The sequence below is a fragment of the Abramis brama genome (genome assembly GCF_963993115.1).
Source record: "Abramis brama genome assembly, chromosome: 9".
Classification (NCBI taxonomy): Eukaryota; Metazoa; Chordata; class Actinopteri; order Cypriniformes; family Leuciscidae; genus Abramis; species Abramis brama.
In genome coordinates, this window is record NC_139971.1 from 6,429,873 (window position 1) to 6,449,893 (window position 20,021).

General features: G+C 36.8%; 1 protein-coding gene across 7 annotated transcripts in view; it reads left to right on the forward strand.

Annotated features, from left to right (window-relative positions):
• Positions 1-12,752: 12,752 nt before the first annotated feature.
• The window catches only part of aplp2 (amyloid beta (A4) precursor-like protein 2), a 90,835-nt gene continuing 83,566 nt past the window's right edge, over positions 12,753-20,021 (forward strand). For 4 of the 7 annotated variants that reach the window (XM_084124734.1, XM_084124735.1, XM_084124736.1 and 1 more), the window contains exon 1: positions 12,814-13,099. In XM_084124734.1, coding sequence (XP_083980860.1) covers positions 13,028-13,099 — 72 coding nt within the window. In that variant the 5' untranslated portion in view covers positions 12,814-13,027. Of the gene's footprint in view, positions 13,100-20,021 lie in introns of all 7 variants that reach the window. The other 3 variants (XM_084124733.1, XM_084124738.1, XM_084124732.1) reach the window with 3 other exon arrangements.

Sequence of the window (20,021 nt, forward strand, 5' to 3'; positions counted from 1 at the left end):
TAGCCTAATAGTAAATGTTTATTGTTCAAATGTATTTGCTTAATTCAATTACTAAATTTAAAATATTAATTTAGCAGTATAGAAATTAATCAAAAGGCAATCTCTTAGTGAAAATATGGGAGAGGGGGGATGGTTGCAACACTTTCCTTGAGTTTATCAGAGATTTTTTTTGTATTGGAAAACCAACATTTTAATACAGTATTCCCACATCTGTCAGCCACCCACACTGCTGCAACATGTGTACATATGATAATATGTACAATTTACACTCAAATAGACAATGTCAAATGTTGTAACTGACCCTATAACAGGACAGTTGCAACATTCATTAAAATGTAGTAAAATAATCCTTTAAAATTATTTTTTATTTATTTTACTTGTGCATAGACAGGGCTTCACTAAGTTACATTGGCTGTATAAAGACAAATAATATAAGGGGAAAATAAACATTTTCAAGTTAACTGTGAAGTTTACAGAACTGTGTTTGTGTAAGTGAATGTTGGAATATATTCTTATATATTCTTGCAAAGTTATGTGGCAAATGGCAAAGTCTTTTGCCTCATGGCCTCAGCATGTTGCAAATGTCCTTACATTGACAGCCATGATAAAACTTGCTATGTTAGCTTGACACACATGCTAGCTATGCCTTTTAGAAGCTAAGATGATATGGGCTTTACAGATATAAAAAATGATATGACTTAAAATGCTTCATGCAAACAGTTTAGACAGTATATGACAAAAAAAAATCTGATCATAAAAAAAATACTTTTGTAGCAAATTAGCTCAAAATAAATATTAATAATTAATCATAACCTGTTATAATTAGTAATGAATATTTGGATCGATTAATAGAATTAACTTGATGTAGAAGAATGAATACCACAATCAATTAACCTGTTTGTCCAGCGATTAATTATTAGCAGTACTACTCAGAGCAGAGTCAAAATCTGCATGATTAGGGACTCCAGTCAGGGACGTGCGGTCAGGGTAGGCAGGGTAGGCAGTGCCTCACCAAAGGAAATGTTGACATTACATTTATTAATTCCAAGAACTTTATTAATTCACCACATTATGATTTATTTTATTCCAAATATTAATTTTTGTAACAAAAATTCTCAGGAATACACATATAATATACTAATTTTGCCATTGTTTGCTCCTAAAACCATTGTTTCATGCAGGAAATTCAAGGCCATGGCCATTGAGGCAGAGGTTAGCAGTGCCTCTTTGGTCCATAGAACGTAGTTTACGTAGGTTTGCGCATGCGCAGTCAGTTCTCATGCTGTCTTGAATTATCAACATTGAGGCAGAGACCGAGCTTGCTTCATGTCACGTGATCCACTCACTCTCACTCAATCCGCGCTTCCCGATCTAGCGGCGCCTAGCGTTGGCTGTCAACAGGCCCGGGGTGGGTATGGAGAATTCCCGGTGGGCCGCTTCACTTTTGGGCCGGTCGAGGATTTTTTTTTCCACATTTGTCACGTTAGTTACATTAGGCTACACACGTTCCGCATTCTGACACCGCAGCGCGCAGCCTCTGCATAGGTTGTACCATGTGAGGGAGTTCTCCCCTCCCCTCCTATAGAGTTGGTTGGGTCCATAGCCCGTCTTTTCCAAAACGTTTTCTCAGGTAACTACCGCGGCACCGCCGTATGGGGTGAGATTTCGGTCACAATTCTGCGCGCGCAAGATCACATTTTGAGCGTGCAAAAGGGCATTTCGCACGCGCGTGAACTGAGTTTTGCGGAGAAATGTTCGTCTCGCAGATAAGAAAATATTGCGAGCGAACGAAAATCAATTTTGCATTTAAAATAAGTATTTGGATGTGCGCGGACGTTCTCTTTCGCGTGTGCAAAGTTTCACTTTCTTGCTCCTTTCATACCAGCCGTGAGCGCTCTCTAAGCGCAGACAGCTCGCTTGCTCAACACAACCCAGCGTTACAATATGCCATAATTCCAGCCAATCAGAGATGAGACTGCTAAATTCTGATTGGCTGGCTTGAAAACCAATCACAAGACTCCCTGCATCACCGACTGCGGAAGAGAACTAGTGCAGTTGAGTTTATTATTTATGAAAAATATTCAAAAACTTCACTGTAATTCACTGTATTGTTGGCAAATTCAGTTCACACATCACTGCTGTCCTGATGGTTATACTACAAGACTTATTTTGTATAAATATCGTTTTGCGTATTTTTTACGATTATTATTTATGAAAAATATTCAAAAACTTCACTGTAATTCACTGTATTGTTGGCAAATTCAGTTGACACATCACTGCTGTCCTGATGGTTATACAACAACGCTTATTTTGGGAAAAATATAGATTTTAAATTGTATATACTATTGTAAATGTAGAAGTTTTATGATTTTTATGAAAAATATTCAATAACTTCACTGTAATTTACTGTATTGTTGCCAAATTCAGTTCACACATCACTGCTGTCCTGAAGGTTATACAACAACACTTATTTTGGTAAAATATATATTTTAAATTGTATATACAATTACTGTAAATGTATCATTTTTATGATTTTTATGAAAAATATTCAATAACTTTACTGTAATTCACTGTATTGTTGCCAAATTCAGTTCACACATCACTGATGTCCTGATGGTTATACTACAACACTTATTTTGGATTTTTTTTTTTTTAAAGTTGTATATACAATTGTAAATTTATGATTTTTTTTAATGATTTTTATGAAAATATTCAATAACTTTGGACATCAGTGATGTGTGAACTTAATTTGGCAACAATACAGTGAATTACAGTTATGTTATTGAATATTTTTCATAAAAATCATAATAATTATACATTTACAATTGTATATACAAATTAAAATATATATTTTTCCCTAAAATAAGTGTTGTAGTATAACCATCAGGACAGCAGCGATGTGTGAACTGAATTTGGCAACAATACAGCGAATTACAGTGAAGTTATTGAATATGTTTCATAAAAATCATAAAAATTCTACATTTACAATTGTATATACAATTTAAAATATATATTTTGCCTAATTAAGTGTTGTAGTATAACCATCAGGACAGCAGTGATATGTGAACTGAATTTGGCAACAATACAGTAAATTAGAATATTTTTCATAAACATCATAAAAAATCATAAATGTACAATTGTATATACAACTTAAAATATATTTTCCCCAAAATAAGTGTTGTAGTATAACCATCAGGACAGCAGTGATGTGTGAACTGAATTTGGCAACAATACAGTGAATTACAGTTATGTTATTGAATATTTTTCATAAAAATCATAAAAATTATACATTTACAATTGTATATATAATTTAAAATCTATATTTTTCCCAAAATAAGTGTTGTAGTATAACCATCAGGACATCAGTGATGTGTCAACTGAATTTGCCAACAATACAGTGAATTACAGTGAAGTTTTTTAATATTTTTCATAAATAATAATCATAAAAAATACGCAAAACAATATTTATACAAAATAAGTCTTGTAGTATAACCATCAGGACTTCAGTGATGTGTGAACTGAATTTGCCAACAATACAGTGAATTACAGTGAAGTTTTTGAAATTTTTTTTTATAAATAATAAACTCAACTGCACTAGTTCTCTTCCGCAGTCGGTGATGCAGGGAGTCTTGTGATTGGTTTTCAAGCCAGCCAATCAGAATTTAGCAGTCTTATCTCTGATTGGCTGGAATTATGGCATATTGTAACGCTGGGTTGTGTTGAGCAAGCGAGCTGTCTGCGCTTAGAGAGCGCTCACGGCTGGTATGAAAGGAGCAAGAAAGTGAAACTTTGCACACGCGAAAGAGAACGTCCGCGCACATCCAAATATTTATTTTAAATGCAAAATTGATTTTCGTTCGCTCGCAATATTTTCTTATCTGCGAGACGAACATTTCTCCGCAAAACTCAGTTCACGCACGTGCGAAATGCCCTTTTGCACGCTCAAAATGTGATCTTGCGCGCGCAGAATTGTGACCGAAATCTCACCCCATACCGCCGGCGCCTACGATAGCTGGGCCGGCCCGGTAGCTATGCGTCAGGGAGGATGGATGGGAGGAAGAGGCCATGAGGTATGGAAGCTTGTTTCCGCCACAGAATAAAACATTTTAAAAGATAATTGCGACTTTTTATCTCACAATGAATTCTGTCATTATTTCTCAGAATTGCGTGAAATAAAGTCGCAATTGCGTGTTATAAAGTCAGAATTGCGAGATATAAAGTCAGAATTGCGTGAAATAAAGTCGCAATTGCATGTTATAAAGTCAGAATTGCAAGATATAAAGTCAGAATTGTGTGAAATAAAGTCGCAATTGCTTCTTATAAAGTCTAAGTGAATTATTATTTAACCTTTACATTATTTGTTGAACCATGGCATTAATACAAACTACACAATAGTGACTAGGCTGCTTGTCGGTTCGCTGACATCGCGCCGCCTCCCTCTTACTGTGTCCCGCACAAAACATTTGTTTGTTGTACAAGTCATAAGATAGATGTGTCCATTAATTTGATTATTAGATTTGATTGTGCATTAGCCTCACATATGACTGACTTTGCTGTATGCAGGCAGCGATGTGATGATGCCTGATATGAACTTGGGTTGCTACATTAACTGAATGAATATATGCCACATTGATAGGTCACAGCCTACCCATGACAAGATTTCACCGCACGTTACTGACTCCAGTATATGAGCATGCAACTTTACGTGTGACATGAACTAGACTTTATTAACTAGACTAAACACTAAACTACTCTAACATACACATTCATGCATACAGTTTACCGAGGGAAAGAGAGCTGAAACAGAATACAGGAAAGCAAGAAGTTGATTTGAAGTTTGAAGTTCAGCAGATCAACAGCCTTGAGCAAACCATCAGTTTAGTTCTAACACGCCCTTCTTTAACCCTTATGTGCTGTTGGGGATGTTTTCATCCACTACGGGGTATTTTTTAGTCTAAATTTGGCCATAACTTTCTCTGTGTTTCAGCAAATGGAATGAATTTTGGTGACAAATCTTATTTTGACACATATTTTGGGAAAATGCTTTGAAATTTTTCAAAAACTCAAAAGTACACTGTGGGCAAATTTACTACCCTTTCGTTATGTTTGTGGCTGAAAACAGCCACTACTTTAAACTGCTGTAAAAATATAGCAGATAAATATTTTTTTCAATTTTTTTTGCATAAATCTATTAATCAACCTCAGTCCTGCTCAAAAATACTAAATGTTTTAAAAAAAAATCAGGATTTTAACTCTTTAATTGCCAAATTCGTAAATGATGTCACTGATTTGGGAAAAAAAACACAAAATGACTCATTTTCAATATAAAATGTGATTGTGGACTGGATTTTTTTTTACCTTTTATCACAGTCTTGGACATGTCAAAGATTAGAAACAACTTTGGTTTTGATGCATTGTTAGTTTTTGTGCAGCATCAGATTTTAACTTTTTCTCCCTCATTTACTGTTCGTGGCTGTTTTTGCCCCATTGACTTCCATTATAACCACATTTTTTGATTGCAAAGCCATGACACCATATAATCATGCATTTTTGATTGTTGGTGGTTTTCCCTGTTGGGAAGAGGTAAAATTTGTAATTTTTACTGTTGATAACCAGGTGGCACCATTAACCCTTTAGATAGGCCTGTGCAAAAAAAAGCTTAGTTTCTGGCTTTTACATGGAGTTATATGCAGTTTATATGGATTATAATAGCATAATAAAGTGTGTGTGTGTGTGTGTGTGTGTGTGTGTGTGTGTACTCACCTTGATGCGTTTGAGATAATCAAAATATGCACCTCAGCTCTCAGAACTACATGGAGTAAACAAAAACAAAGTAAGTGTATTTATGCATCTGCTGCCTTTTGATGGTGAGAAATGCAGACTAAACAAACACAAAGCATGTGGATTTAAATGCGTGCATGCAAGCCTGCTGGTCATTTGATGGTGAGAAGAGCAGCAAGCAACATGAGAAAGGGCTTGACTTGTAGTGAAGTTTCAGAGATGATTATGCAGCCTGACCCCTCCAGCGAGCTGCAGGATGTATCGTCTTCTCCCTCTGACACCACAGACTCAGGAGAGTCAGATCCTGATTTGGATGTGGCACCCTCATCATCCTCTCTAGCTTCCACTGAAGGCGAGGAGGATTTGGAGGATCCTGGATCTGGGTGGATTGGGAGAAACGGCGAAGTGTGGTTTTCCACCAACGCGGAGACAACTCCCTTTCTTCAGCCTGGCAGAGGCGTGACTCCAGGGCCGACGCGCTATGCCATCACAAGGGTCCAGAACATGGATTCCGTGTTCAATCTGTTTTTTACGGAGGAGATGATTGACCTCATTGTCAGCATGACTTGCGTCAACACATACATGTTTGTACAGTCATACAAACATGTATGACTATGCCTTGTGATGGCATAGCGCGTCGGCCCTGGAGTCACGCCTCTGGCAGGCTGAAGAAAGGGAGTTGTCTCCGCGTTAGTGGAAAACCACACTTCGCCGTTTCTCTCAATCCACCCAGATCCAGGATCCTCCGAATCCTCCTCGCCTTCAGTGGAAGCTAGAGAGGATGATGAGGGTGCCACATCCAAATCAGGATCTGACTCTCCTGAGTCTGTGGTGTCAGAGGGAGAAGACGATACATCCTGCAGCTCGCTGGAGGGGTCAGGCTGCATAATCATCTCTGAAACTTCACTACAAGTCAAGCCCTTTCATGTTGCTTGCTGCTCTTCTCACCATCAAATGACCAGCAGGCTTGCATGCACGCGTTTAAATCCACATGCTTTGTGTTTGTTTAGTCTGCATTTCTCACCATCAAAAGGCAGCAGATGCATAAATACACTTACTTTGTTTTTGTTTACTCCATGTAGTTCTGAGAGCTGAGGTGCATATTTTGATTATCTCAGACGCATCAAGGTGAGTTCACACACACACACACACACACACACACACACACACACACACACACACACACACACACACACACACACACACACACACACACACTTTATTATGCTATTATAATCCATATAAACTGCATATAACTCCATGTAAAAGCCAGAAACTAAGCTTTTTTTTGCACAGGCCTATCTAAAGGGTTAATGGTGCCACCTGGTTATCAACAGTAAAAATTACTAATTTTACCTCTTCCCAACAGGGAAAACCACCAACAATCAAAAATGCATGATTATATGGTGTCATGGCTTTGCAATCAAAAAATGTGGTTATAATGGAAGTCAATGGGGCAAAAACAGCCACGAACAGTAAATGAGGGAGAAAAAGTTAAAATCTGATGCTGCACAAAAACTAACAATGCATCAAAACCAGTGTTGTTTCTAATCTTTGACATGTCCAAGACTGTGATAAAAGGTTAAAAAAAATCCAGTCTACAATCACATTTTATATTGAAAATTAGTCATTTTGTGTTTTTTTTTTCTCAAATCAGTGACATCATTTACAAATTTGGCAATTAAAGAGTTAAAATCCTGATTTTTTTTTAAACATTTAGTATTTTTGAGCAGGACTGAGGTTGATTAATAGATTTATGCAAAAAAATTTGAAAAAAATATTTATCTGATACATTTTTACAGCAGTTTAAAGTAGTGGCTGTTTTCAGCCACAAACATAACGAAAGGTTGTAAATTTAAACAATGCACAAGGGTTAAAAGGGGTAAGGAAGGATACTTAATGTATCAAATAATGAGACTAAGTTTGATACTTGCATGTCGCAGCCTGGCACAAGATTGGGGGTCCCAGAAGGCTTCTATTTCAGCATCATCTTCACATCAGAATTTCTCAGAAAGATTAACTACTGCGTGATCTTGTAATCAGTGATTTTTAAATTGTGAAGATACACACTCTGGAGACTGAGCCAATAAGAAGTTGTCCCCTTTGAAGGAAATTTTACGATTCTTTGTCCATAGCAGGGCATCTGAATAAGTAATTTGATTGGATGTTTAAAAGAAGAATAATCAAGATTCTTATAATCTAATGCATCACAGAATTAGCAAAATGTAATGTAAATTAACAAATAGGAAAAGAAAAATGCATTTCATAGATACCCAATGTGCTACACATGTGATTTTAGTTAACCACAGTATGCAACTCTGAAACATTAATACAGAAGAGTTCAAAAGAGATAATTAATACATAGGCCAAACCCCATAAAAGGAAAATAATGAGATGGGAAAATTGGATATATGTTTATACATTTCTCAAGTGGTTATATACAGTGAGGAAAATAAGTATTTGAACACCCTGCTATTTTGCAAGTTCTCCCACTTAGAAATCATGGAGGGGTCTGAAATTGTCATCGTAGGTGCATGTCCACTGTGAGAGACATAATCTAAAAAAAAAAAAAACAGAAATCACAATATATGATTTTTTAACTATTTATTTGTATGATACAGCTGCAAATAAGTATTTGAACACCTGAGAAAATCAATGTTAATATTTGGTACAGTAGCCTTTGTTTGCAATTACAGAGGTCAAACGTTTCCTGTAGTTTTTCATGAGGTTTGCACACACTGCAGGAGGGATTTTGGCCCACTCCTCCACACAGATCTTCTCTAGATCAGTCAGGTTTCTGGGATGTCGCTGAGAAACACGGAGTTTGAGCTCCCTCCAAAGATTCTCTATTGGGTTTAGGTCTGGAGACTGGCTAGGCCACGCCAGAACCTTGATATGCTTCTTACAGAGCCACTCCTTGGTTATCCTGGCTGTGTGCTTCGGGTCATTGTCATGTTGGAAGACCCAGCCTCGACCCATCTTCAATGCTCTAACTGAGGGAAGGAGGTTGTTCCCCAAAATCTCGCAATGCATGGCCCCGGTCATCCTCTCCTTAATACAGTGCAGTCGCCCTGTCCCATGTGCAGAAAAACACCCCCAAAGCATGATGCTACCACCCCCATGCTTCACAGTAGGGATGGTGTTCTTGGGATGGTACTCATCATTCTTCTTCCTCCAAACACGTTTAGTGGAATTATGACCAAAAAGTTCTATTTTGGTCTCATCTGACCACATGACTTTCTCCCATGACTCCTCTGGATCATCCAAATGGTCATTGGCAAACTTAAGACGGGCCTTGACATGTGCTGGTTTAAGCAGGGGAACCTTCCGTGCCATGCATGATTTCAAACCATGACGTCTTAGTGTATTACCAACAGTAACCTTGGAAACGGTGGTCCCAGCTCTTTTCAGGTCATTGACCAGCTCCTCCTGTGTAGTTCTGGGCTGATTTCTCACCTTTCTTAGGATCATTGAGACCCCACGAGGTGAGATCTTGCATGGAGCCCCAGTCCGAGGGAGATTGACAGTCATGTTTAGCTTCTTCCATTTTCTAATGATTGCTCCAACAGTGGACCTTTTTTCACCAAGCTGCTTGGCAATTTCCCCGTAGCCCTTTCCAGCCTTGTGGAGGTGTACAATTTTGTCTCTAGTGTCTTTGGACAGCTCTTTGGTCTTGGCCATGTTAGTAGTTGGATTCTTACTGATTGTATGGGGTGGACAGGTGTCTTTATGCAGCTAACGACCTCAAACAGGTGCATCTAATTTAGGATAATAAATGGAGTGGAGGTGGACATTTTAAAGGCAGACTAACAGGTCTTTGAGGGTCAGAATTCTAGCTGATAGACAGGTGTTCAAATACTTATTTGCAGCTGTATCATACAAATAAATTGTTAAAAAATCATATATTGTGATTTCTGGATTTTTTTTTTTAGATTATGTCTCTCACAGTGGACATGCACCTACAATGACAATTTCAGACCCCTCCATGATTTCCAAGTGGGAGAACTTGCAAAATAGCAGGGTGTTCAAATACTTATTTTCCTCACTGTATATATATATATATATATATATATATATATATGATTAAGAATGTTTTGAAGACTCTCTGCAAATTCCTTTGGGTCATAAAAAGTCTGATCAGTCTTAATGTGTCCTGTAACAGGACACCTTTCTGCCAGTGTGTTAGCTTCATTTGGGATGCTAGTTGCAGTTTTGGGTAGATGCACAGACCTTTGTTAGGAGAGTGAGTTTGCTGGATTATTCATTAAATATAATGAATAATTTGTGTGAGTCTGATTGCTCCAGACGCTACACTTTTTTAACTTGAAATTCTTTTTTTTTGCAGAAGGAATGGTCGCATGTGGCTGCTTTCTTCCAGGAAGGAAGAGGGGCGATCTGTGTGTGTGTAATATGAAAATCATCTCTCTAGCTCATTTCTGATTGGAGAAATAAGCCATGTTGCAACTGACCCCGCTTTCCCCAACCAGAATATTTGATGCAAATATTCACCAGAATGTATTGCTTTTCATTGGTGTCTCTCAAAATGGCAAGCTTTAAGTTCTGCCCTCTGGTACTGTTTGCATTTCAGTAAAAAATTACAGAATTGTTTTTTTATTTCAATGGAATGATTGTATTATATCAATCAGTCAAAGCTTTATTAAGGACACACACGGTCCAATCCACAAACAATAACACAGACAAATACAAAAAAAAAAAAAAAGTAAAAAAAAAAAAATATATATATATATATTGTATTTTTAGGGGATTTTATGGTACTAAATTATATTTATGCAGTTATAATCCATTTATTCACTTTTTGAGCATGGACCTGAAAATGAAACTTCGAACTTGCTTTGGATCACAGACTTAAGTTTAGTCTCTTTTTAAAGATGATACTAAAAGTTATAAAATGTTACATTTATTGTTATGAAAAATACACAAAAATACCATTTTCATTTTTTATATGAAATATATATTTCATAGAAACTGTGAGAGAATCAAATCCATAGATCTAAACAAGTTGTGTTCCAAATTTGAAGTTGATATCTCAAAAAATGAGCTGTGCAGTCAGAATTTATTTGTGCGCACTTCGCAGTACCAAACGTTTCCAATAGTTCCAATAGTTTCCATTCATTTTCTATTTCCCATTTTTGACCACAAACAATACAAGTGTGACAATTATTTCAGGACCATTTAACCTTTTCAAATCATGTCGTGTTTGTGTTCACACAGCAAGTGCCAAAACGTTTACCAAGTTTCCTACCATTTGGTACCATATAAACATCAAAATGACCGAACAGCACCAGAGGGTTCAGTTAAAGGACATGCTTGTATCTGTCAGAGAAGAGAACACAGAGTCAAGCTGGTCAGTTACTTGCATAATAGGTCAGTAAATGCAAATAAAATCAATTGTAAATAGATACTGTATGTTCTGTAATCTGTCTCAGCTTATGAAAACAAAATGACTTTGCTATTTCATTCACAATTTCACTATTTTGAATTATGTTTATGACAAAATACATGGATAAATTATTAGATGAATGGCCTTATTGATCTTTGAAGGAAGCAACAGCAACTATACACAATATATAGCCAACATACACTATATATAAGATATTATAGGCTATACGCAGTAAACAATGCAACACAATGTGGGAAAACATGGCAGTTAAATGAATGGGTTACACATACACATGGCAGATGACAGTAAAAGCTTCTCTGTCAGATTTATTGACGATTGGATTGTGTAAATGTGGTGTGATGGGAGAAGCAGACAGACTATTGTTGTGTAATAGCAGCAAGTGGAAAAAGACCACATTGACTTCACTGTCACATGGACCACCTGTAGATCCGTGTCTGTGCTCACATGGTCATGTCAAGCAGTGTGTGACATTCTGTACTTCATCTATGCAGAATTGAGTCTAATTTTGATATAACTGCCTCCAGCAATTCATTATTATGATTCATTGTTCCTTGTTGAATTGAGTTTGGCAGTTTGTCATGGTGTTAAACAAGAAATGCTTGGTTTGGTCATGTCAGCTTCCCCCCATTGATTTGGAAACTGCTGACACTGTAATCAAAATATAGAAAGAAGAGCAATATTTTGTAATTAGCATTTATATTTGATTTATTTTCACTCAGTTTTGTCTCTTGTAATAAAACCTCCTCTCTCTCTCTCTCTCTCTCTCTCTCTCTCTCTCTCTCTCTCTCTCTCTCTCTCTCTCTCTCTCAAAGAAACATGTATAAATCATTTTATAATCTGTTGACACCACTAGGACTGCTTATGTTTTCACTGGTTGGGAAGACAATATATGAATGGGGGAAAATAACAATATTCATATGTTTTTATTACAAGTTATTACTCATATTGTGTAATAACTGAGGAAGTAAATATTCCATAAATGTGTCATAATATAATTGAGTAACTATATGCAATAAAGGTTGATGCATATTTACTTTCCACCAGATTTCTGTTAATTCATTAAATATATTGCTATATGTGGAGTAGTGTGAATCCAAAAAATCTTTTTTTAAAGACCCATTTATATAGTACAACTTTGTTAGAAATGTGTACAATATTATCTGGAAAATATTTACATATCTGTATCCATTTTTTCTACCCACCATTAGTGTACTGTAAAGATGTAAAAACCTGAAGAGAAACAAAAGTAACTGTCTTTGATCTCATGATTGCATTCTTTTACCAGTCTTTAGAAAACTGAATACAACAAAAATGAATTTTTCCTTCACCTTAAGGCCCCAGTTAAAAAACCCTGCTTTAGACGGGGAAAAAAATAGCCATATGTTTAATATTTTCCAAAATATAGGCCTATACAATTTAACTCACACAATCTTGATCTTGAAATTCTTTAATTTTTTTTAAATTTCCACATTACATGCCTATCCATTGCGTAGTAAACCCACCGGAGGTACACACACCCATGTATCCTTGATGACAGCATGATGACCTCATTTCCGGCAGGTCCCAGCATCTGACGGCCGGTGGCGCGCTTGATCGTGTTTTTCGAGCTCGAGCTCAAGCGCGTGCAGTGACACTCGGTCTCGGAGACATTCCACACGCGCTGAGAGCGAGATCAACGGCACAGTGGGAAAAACACAGGAGAGAGACACACACAACAACCACTCGAGGAGCGTTGACTTAGCTGTTTTCCTTTTTAACAGCCTCTTCTAGAAATCCACAGCGGGATAATTTCAACACAAATCTCAGCAGAGACTAACCGTGAAGATGGGTTCAGTCCCGGTATTATCTGTGCTCATTCTGGCCATCGCTGTTCCGAGTCTAGCCGGATACATTGAGGTTTGTGCGCACTAATATCTCACCCTCGTTTTCATGATTATTATTGTTTACACTGATATTTCTCTTCTGAAATGTGCCTTTTTATTGAGCTTTTTATATTCCTGATGTATTAGTAGTTTACAAATGACGTCCAATGCTCAGCCTATAAAGTCATTAGTCTAATAATACGAGTCTGTAAATGGTCCGTATCCCTGGTTGTGTTTAATTCGGTGGCAAAAGAGAAACTTATTCAAATGTAATATTAAATAATTGTTATTTTGTTCCTTAAAGAACAAAAGCTGGACGAAGTAAAACGATTAATTGTCTTTCTTTAGACGAGCTGTGGAGATGAGGCTAAATGTCTTTTCGTTTTAGTATTTATCTCCCATCTTTATTATTGGAAAACTGAAACCTAAACAACATTGATTCTGTCATAATGTCAGTTTGAAGTCCTCCATAGCTAATATATGATGATAAAAGGCTTTCAAATATCCTTTTGACCTATAATGTTAGTTGTTGTTTGAATTTTTGAATGTTTTTTATATATATATGTATAAAAGTATGGATATGCTAACTGCAATCTTGCATTGGAGAATATCACACTTTATCAGAAGAGGCCTTTTAAGAGTTTGTGTTTGCTTCGAGTCAAATATCAAAGAATCAAGCTGGACAATCGACTTCAGGATGTCTTCATTATACATATTCATCAGGAATAGCTTTCAGGTGTTTGATCTGAACAGCATCTCTTACCACGACAAGCTTTAGGTGATAAAAAAACACTTCCCATGTTAAAGGACAAGTCTGTATCTGTCAGAGAACCCTGCATCAAGCTACAGTATAGGCAAATTATGCGAATGAAATCATGTGGTATGTTAAAGGAAGTCAAGTTTATAAACTCTTAAACTGGAAAAGCTCTCACACCATTCCTGGATGGTCCATGTCTGGTTGCTTTAAACCTAATCATAGCTGCCCTTGTCCTTTTTGCACTTTTACATGTGAGCCAACAGTCCTTTCCAATAAGAGCTCAGCCTGCCGCCATCATGATATAACAAATTATGAAGCAATTATTTTCAAAGCCTGAAATAATGGCAATAATGCACTGAAATAAATAATGAAATCTCTTCGTGTACTAATTGATGCATTTAGAGAGAAAGGAGCTGCCTGTGGTTCACGAGGAGATGCATAGATGTTTATGGATAAGCAAAGATCAGCATTACTGTAGAATATCAAAGAATCATTTTACCTTCGGATCAATATTGTGACCCTATCGTATTTCTGTTATCACTGCTTTTTTCTTTGTTACACATTTGGCTCCACATTGTGTTTATCTGATGGCTCCTCGAGCGTATGAAAACCATGGTAAAATGTTATTTTTGGGAGAGGTGTGTGTTTCCTGAGTGTGTGCAGCATTATGATGCAGGTCGGCAGGAGTTTGATGCCGTGCTACCGAGTCTCGTTGACCTCAGACCTGATTTATAACCCGACGGGGAAAGTTCTGCAGAGGTTCTGCATAGCCCCAAGCTCTCACTTACTGCAGGAGAGCTGCATCCATTGAAACCTCCAGTTTCTCCCTCCCAGTGCCGGGGATGGGAATTATTCCTTTGCCTCTGCCAGGTGCCATTGTGTTTGTAGGAGACAAAGGGAATGTGTTAAAATCACACTGGGCTGTCTGTTTGAGTGTTAATGCTTTACTGTTAACTCTAAAGCCGGTGCAAGTTTGGATTTGGCTTTTTTTGTTTCCTCAGCTGTGGGTATGTCCCTTTTTTATGTTGTTACAGCCATACGTTATATAACCGTACCACTTCCTGTCTCAACAATAAGGATTTTTCCTGTTAGTTTCAGATTTTTACTTGCCTTGACGACAGTTTCACTGGCCCAAATGAAGGCCAATATAACATTTAGCTGTGTTTTAATAGCTTGTATTTAGAAGAGGTCAGATGCAAAAGCCTAACTTAAATTACTTAACTTAAATATACAAGCTTTATAAAAATGATCATTCTAGAAGAAAAATTCAGATGGCACTTAGAGGCTTTTGCATCTGAACTCTTCATATATATATATATATATATATATATATATATATGTATGTATGTATGTATGTTTTTTTTACCAAACAAATTTACAATATTTTAAAACTTCTCATTAGGCTACTCTTCAAACGTTTGGGGTTTGGTAGTATTTTTTTTTACCCCCCCCCCAAAAGTCTCTTATGCTCACCAAGGCTGCATTTATTTAGCATAAATTATATTACAAATTAAAATATCTGATTTCTATTTTAATGTTTTAAAATGTAATTTATTCCTGTTCTGACAAAGCTGAATTTTTAACATCATTACTCCAGTCTTCAATGTCACATGATCTTTCAGAAATCATTCTAATATGCTGATTTGCTGCTCAAGGAACATATAAAAAAGAAAAAAATGTACTGACCCCAACTAATATAATGCAACTCTTGATAGAAAAACCCCATCAGAATACCATTGTCAAACTGGCCGTCAGGGGTGAGGGCTTTTGTTAAAATCTTTTTGAAAACAGTCTATTTTTGCAACTGAAATGGCGGCATAAATGTATTTATACACAGAAATAACAATTGCAGGAAATGGTACTGCACTTTTTTTTTTTTTAGACAAATTGTTTTTTGGCTTTTGCATTGTATCACCCTGTTTTTCCATGAGCATTGCAGTTTAAAAACAGCATGTCTAGTTATAGATAAGCTGCTCTTGAGACCCATGTATATACGGTTGCGCTCCTCCTCGCTTTTTTGAATGCAAGAATGACCCCTGACTGTGTGTGCATGCCTGAATTGACGACATAAATGCAGCGCTGGGCTGAACCTTAATGGCGCTGGCCTCAAGCCATCCTTATTGTTGAGCCCTGTACGTTTGATCTGTGTTCCATGTGTTTGATCAAATCCAGTTTTGAGTCTCAGTGTGTCAATTTTTGCTTGCATAATGACTGCTAACTGACTGCTTGAGTTTTTTTTCCTTTCAGTTGTTGTTGTCACATGGACTTTTAATGGAAAGAACAAATTCAGGGAAAAAGTTTATTTGGAATGAGTTCATTTCTTGAACCATTAATTTAGAAGCAAGTTCCTCTGCTAATTCAAATGAACAAACTTCCCAACCCAAAGCCCAGTCTTGCTGACATGATATGTTGCCAACTAACGCAACACAGGCTTGCTGGAATTTCACTGGTGCCAAATCATATTTGTGTTGTGTACAAAGCAAAGCCAAATCATATGTGTGTTGTGTGAAAAGCTTTTTCACATTTGACTGTTTTCACTGACTGTAATGCAAGCTTTGGCACATACCAACATGAATGGAGTGTTTATTTTGTATATTTGAAAATGCAGCGTCATGTGTGCTCTAGTATCTGCTGCTGGCAAGGACATGATGATCATTCTTGTTATTCTCATTATCTGAAGCACATTAAAACACTAAACTTGCCATACTTGGGAGTTGCGCAAACCAGCTATTGTCCCCCTGTGGGTTCAAGAGAAAGCTTGTAAAAATTCTCTGTTGATGAGGGAGTCTGTGCACTCTTTCCCAAGCCTCTGAGATGGTAAACAAAAAGTGTTGTCTCTTCTCCAGCTTGCTCAAGGGCCCACCTTGCTCTCGTTACGCAGTCGTGCAGCTCTGCCTCCAGTGTTCAGTGTTGTGACTCTGGGCTCTTGCAGTGATGCATTGCATTGCATTGCAAGGAGTAGTTGAACAAATGAAACCTGAGCGGACCACATTCCGTCCTAGTCTTATTTTGCACGATATATCAGTGCATGTTATAAAATATGGTTGTTTTTGTAATTTTTCATCATTAATGTGGTTCATCTCTGAAATTACTGTCATCAACTCTATACTTATGGACTGCCCATGTTTCACAATCAGGTCTTAAAGGGATAGTTCACCCAAAAATAAAAATGGTCAGTATTTACTCGCCTTCAAGTTACAACCCTGTATGAATTTTGTTCTTCTGCTGAACACAAACGAAGATATTTTAGGTAATGTCGGTAACCAAACAGTTGATGGCTTTTATGTTTTTTCCCATTGAATATCTTGTTTTCCTCTGAAATGTTATATTTTAGAGGTTAAATAGTTGGCGAGTGCGAGTGTTGTCGGTTCTGATCACATCTTCCACTCAGTTAGATCTGACATTACACAAAGTCCAGGCATTGACTCCGAAGCAGTATTTCTTTGGTTTTCGCACCTGTGTTTGGTTAACCACATGCAGTGGTTTTGTGTGTGCATGCATGAATGTTTGCAGGGGTGTGTGTGTGTGTGTGTGGTCTTTGCTCTGGTGATTCTGTCTGCTGCCTTTGATGGCACACAATACATTTGTATGCAGACTTCATTTTGTGGATGTGTTAGCAGGGCTTTTAATAGCATGGATTGCTCACCCCAGGACTGATGAATGGATGACATTGAGGGGCTATTGTGAGCTCTGAAAGAATGCAAGCCTCCTTACCAGCTCAAGGACCCGATTGGGACATAAATGCACGTGTTTATCAGATGCGATGGTGACCGCCTTGAGATCAGACGTTAATTGCCACATTGTTTACTTGTCTTCATGACAGTGTAATGCTCAATGGTAGCATACAGAGTAACTGGAGTTGGTTTCTCTGTGCTGTTTATTTACCACTGAAACAGTCTTATTTGGCTAACAGGAACTAATGTTCATTTTCTGATAAGTGCAAGAACTCTGCCAGTAACATCTCTGGTATCTTGATTGTTTGATTGATTTGCTACTTTACTAACTATATATATATATTGCACCTTTTATTTGTTATTTATTTCATTATTTATTTAATTTGTACATCAGTGCTAAAGTGATTCGCACAGGGTCCAAAATAATTTTTTTGCCTAATAGTCAGAGGAGAATGAATTAAAAAAGGAATAAAAATGAGATGGCTTGGTGTACTGTCTGTTTAATGGATTGTAAAACAGGCACCTAGGTTGTGACGGACATTTTCTTTAGTAGACCGTTTTTCCACACATCACTCAATCTGCTAAGTGATCCCATCAAAACATTTTTTGGTGTGAATTTATATGCATGGCAGGTGTGGCAGAGCTCTATTGTTGGATTGCAGGCATTGATGATGGTCTTGTCAGCCATTTCCTGTTTCGTAAAGCCTGAGCTATGTTAGCGCCACCCTGATGCTCATCCTCTGAGCTGAGAGCTTAGTGCTTAGAGAGACATTTTCAATTATTTTACCAGCCGCTCAGTCTCACCACAAATCCTCTTAGCTGTAAGACACACTGAGTGCTGGACAGAAGAGAAGAGAACATGTTACTGCTGCGGATGCTCCACCCGTCCATTACTGATATGATGCATATACATACGCAAACACACTTTGATAGCCACACCTTTGAGTTAGCTCATATCTAGCACGTTTGGAGCCTAGATACAAATTCAGAAAGGCACAGAAAATGAAAAACGCATTCTCTGGAGCACCTAAAGGGACATGGTAGAACTTGCATTACAGTAAAATCAGATTTCACTTCTCATTTTAAGACTGTAAGGAGAGATGACTGACAGGGCAATGACGGAGGATTTGTTGCGCAACAGATCCTGACCGTCATTGACTAATGTTTTATCTTGTAAAATGTGTGGTCAGTACCGCCGCTCCCTCCCAGATTATGCGTGATCGTGAATTCAAAAGCCAAAGTAAATAGGAAGAGTGCATTCAAAAGAAATTTCATAACCCCGCATATTGATAGCGGCTCCCTGATGCCCACAAATTATATACAGTTACCCAAATGGATTATTGTGAGAGAATGCAAAAGCATTGAAAAATATTTTGATCTCATATATCTAATTTTTTCCCCATCACCATGTCCCTTAAGGGGCTCCGTAGAATGCCTCATTTCCTTTCCGAATATAGTAAGGTTAAAATGAACAAATAATTTGTATACAAACCTTTAAATTCCACATAAGGCAGTTTTTATAATAATAACTTTATAATAACTTTTTAATGACACAATTATGTTTCTATTCGTTTTTTTGAAACAAACATTTAAACAGTGTTCGAGCAACTAAAAACAGCATAGACCAAAATATTAATTGTGGTGATTTAAGAATCGATATCGCTTCATCAAAATGAGACTGTGTCAATGTCAACCCAGCCTTAACTATCTAAAACTATTTTTAATAACTTTTTGAGTTTATCAAAACACACCTTTGGTGTGACATGAGTTTTTTAAAACGTACAAATGTTCCATGTGGTATTTCAATTACTATGAGATCATTTAAAATGGCAAGAAACATCAATTAAAGTAATTTTGAGTAGAGTTTAACATGTCAGACTACAGGACACACTTTAGGACATTTCAAGCTATGTTGGCACATTGTTTCCAACAGTTAGACCGTATGCCAGAATCTGAACAAATATGTAAAGCTTATTTTTGGTTATTAATGTTGCACCACAGGATTGAAATGCCACATAAGTGTAAATAGTAAACTAATTAAATTCCCCCCTCAACTGCAAGCTTGCATTATTTACTTCCTGTTGGGTTCCTGATTCGTAATATTTTCAAGAATCCCCAAGAGGCTGCTTATTTAGACATGGATTTTATGAATCGCTCCATAGGACTTATTAATTAGTGACAAAATAAATAAATATTTAGTGTAATGTGTAAATTCATATTAGTCATTTTTAAGCTTTGTGTTTCTGTTGTATTTCTTATAGGCCTACATAATTTGTATTTTTATTTTTATGTGTTTCTATCTTTCACAGTTCTTCATGAGGACAGTTAAACTTACTTGAAATTGATTCAAATAAATAAATACAATTATTTGTATAGATAATTTTGTCTATGGACCAAATATGGTGTTTGCTGTCCAGGCAATTTCTGAAAATACAAGAAAAAAATAAAATAAATAAATAAATAAATAAATAAATAAATAAATAAATATATATATATATATATATATATATATATATATATATATA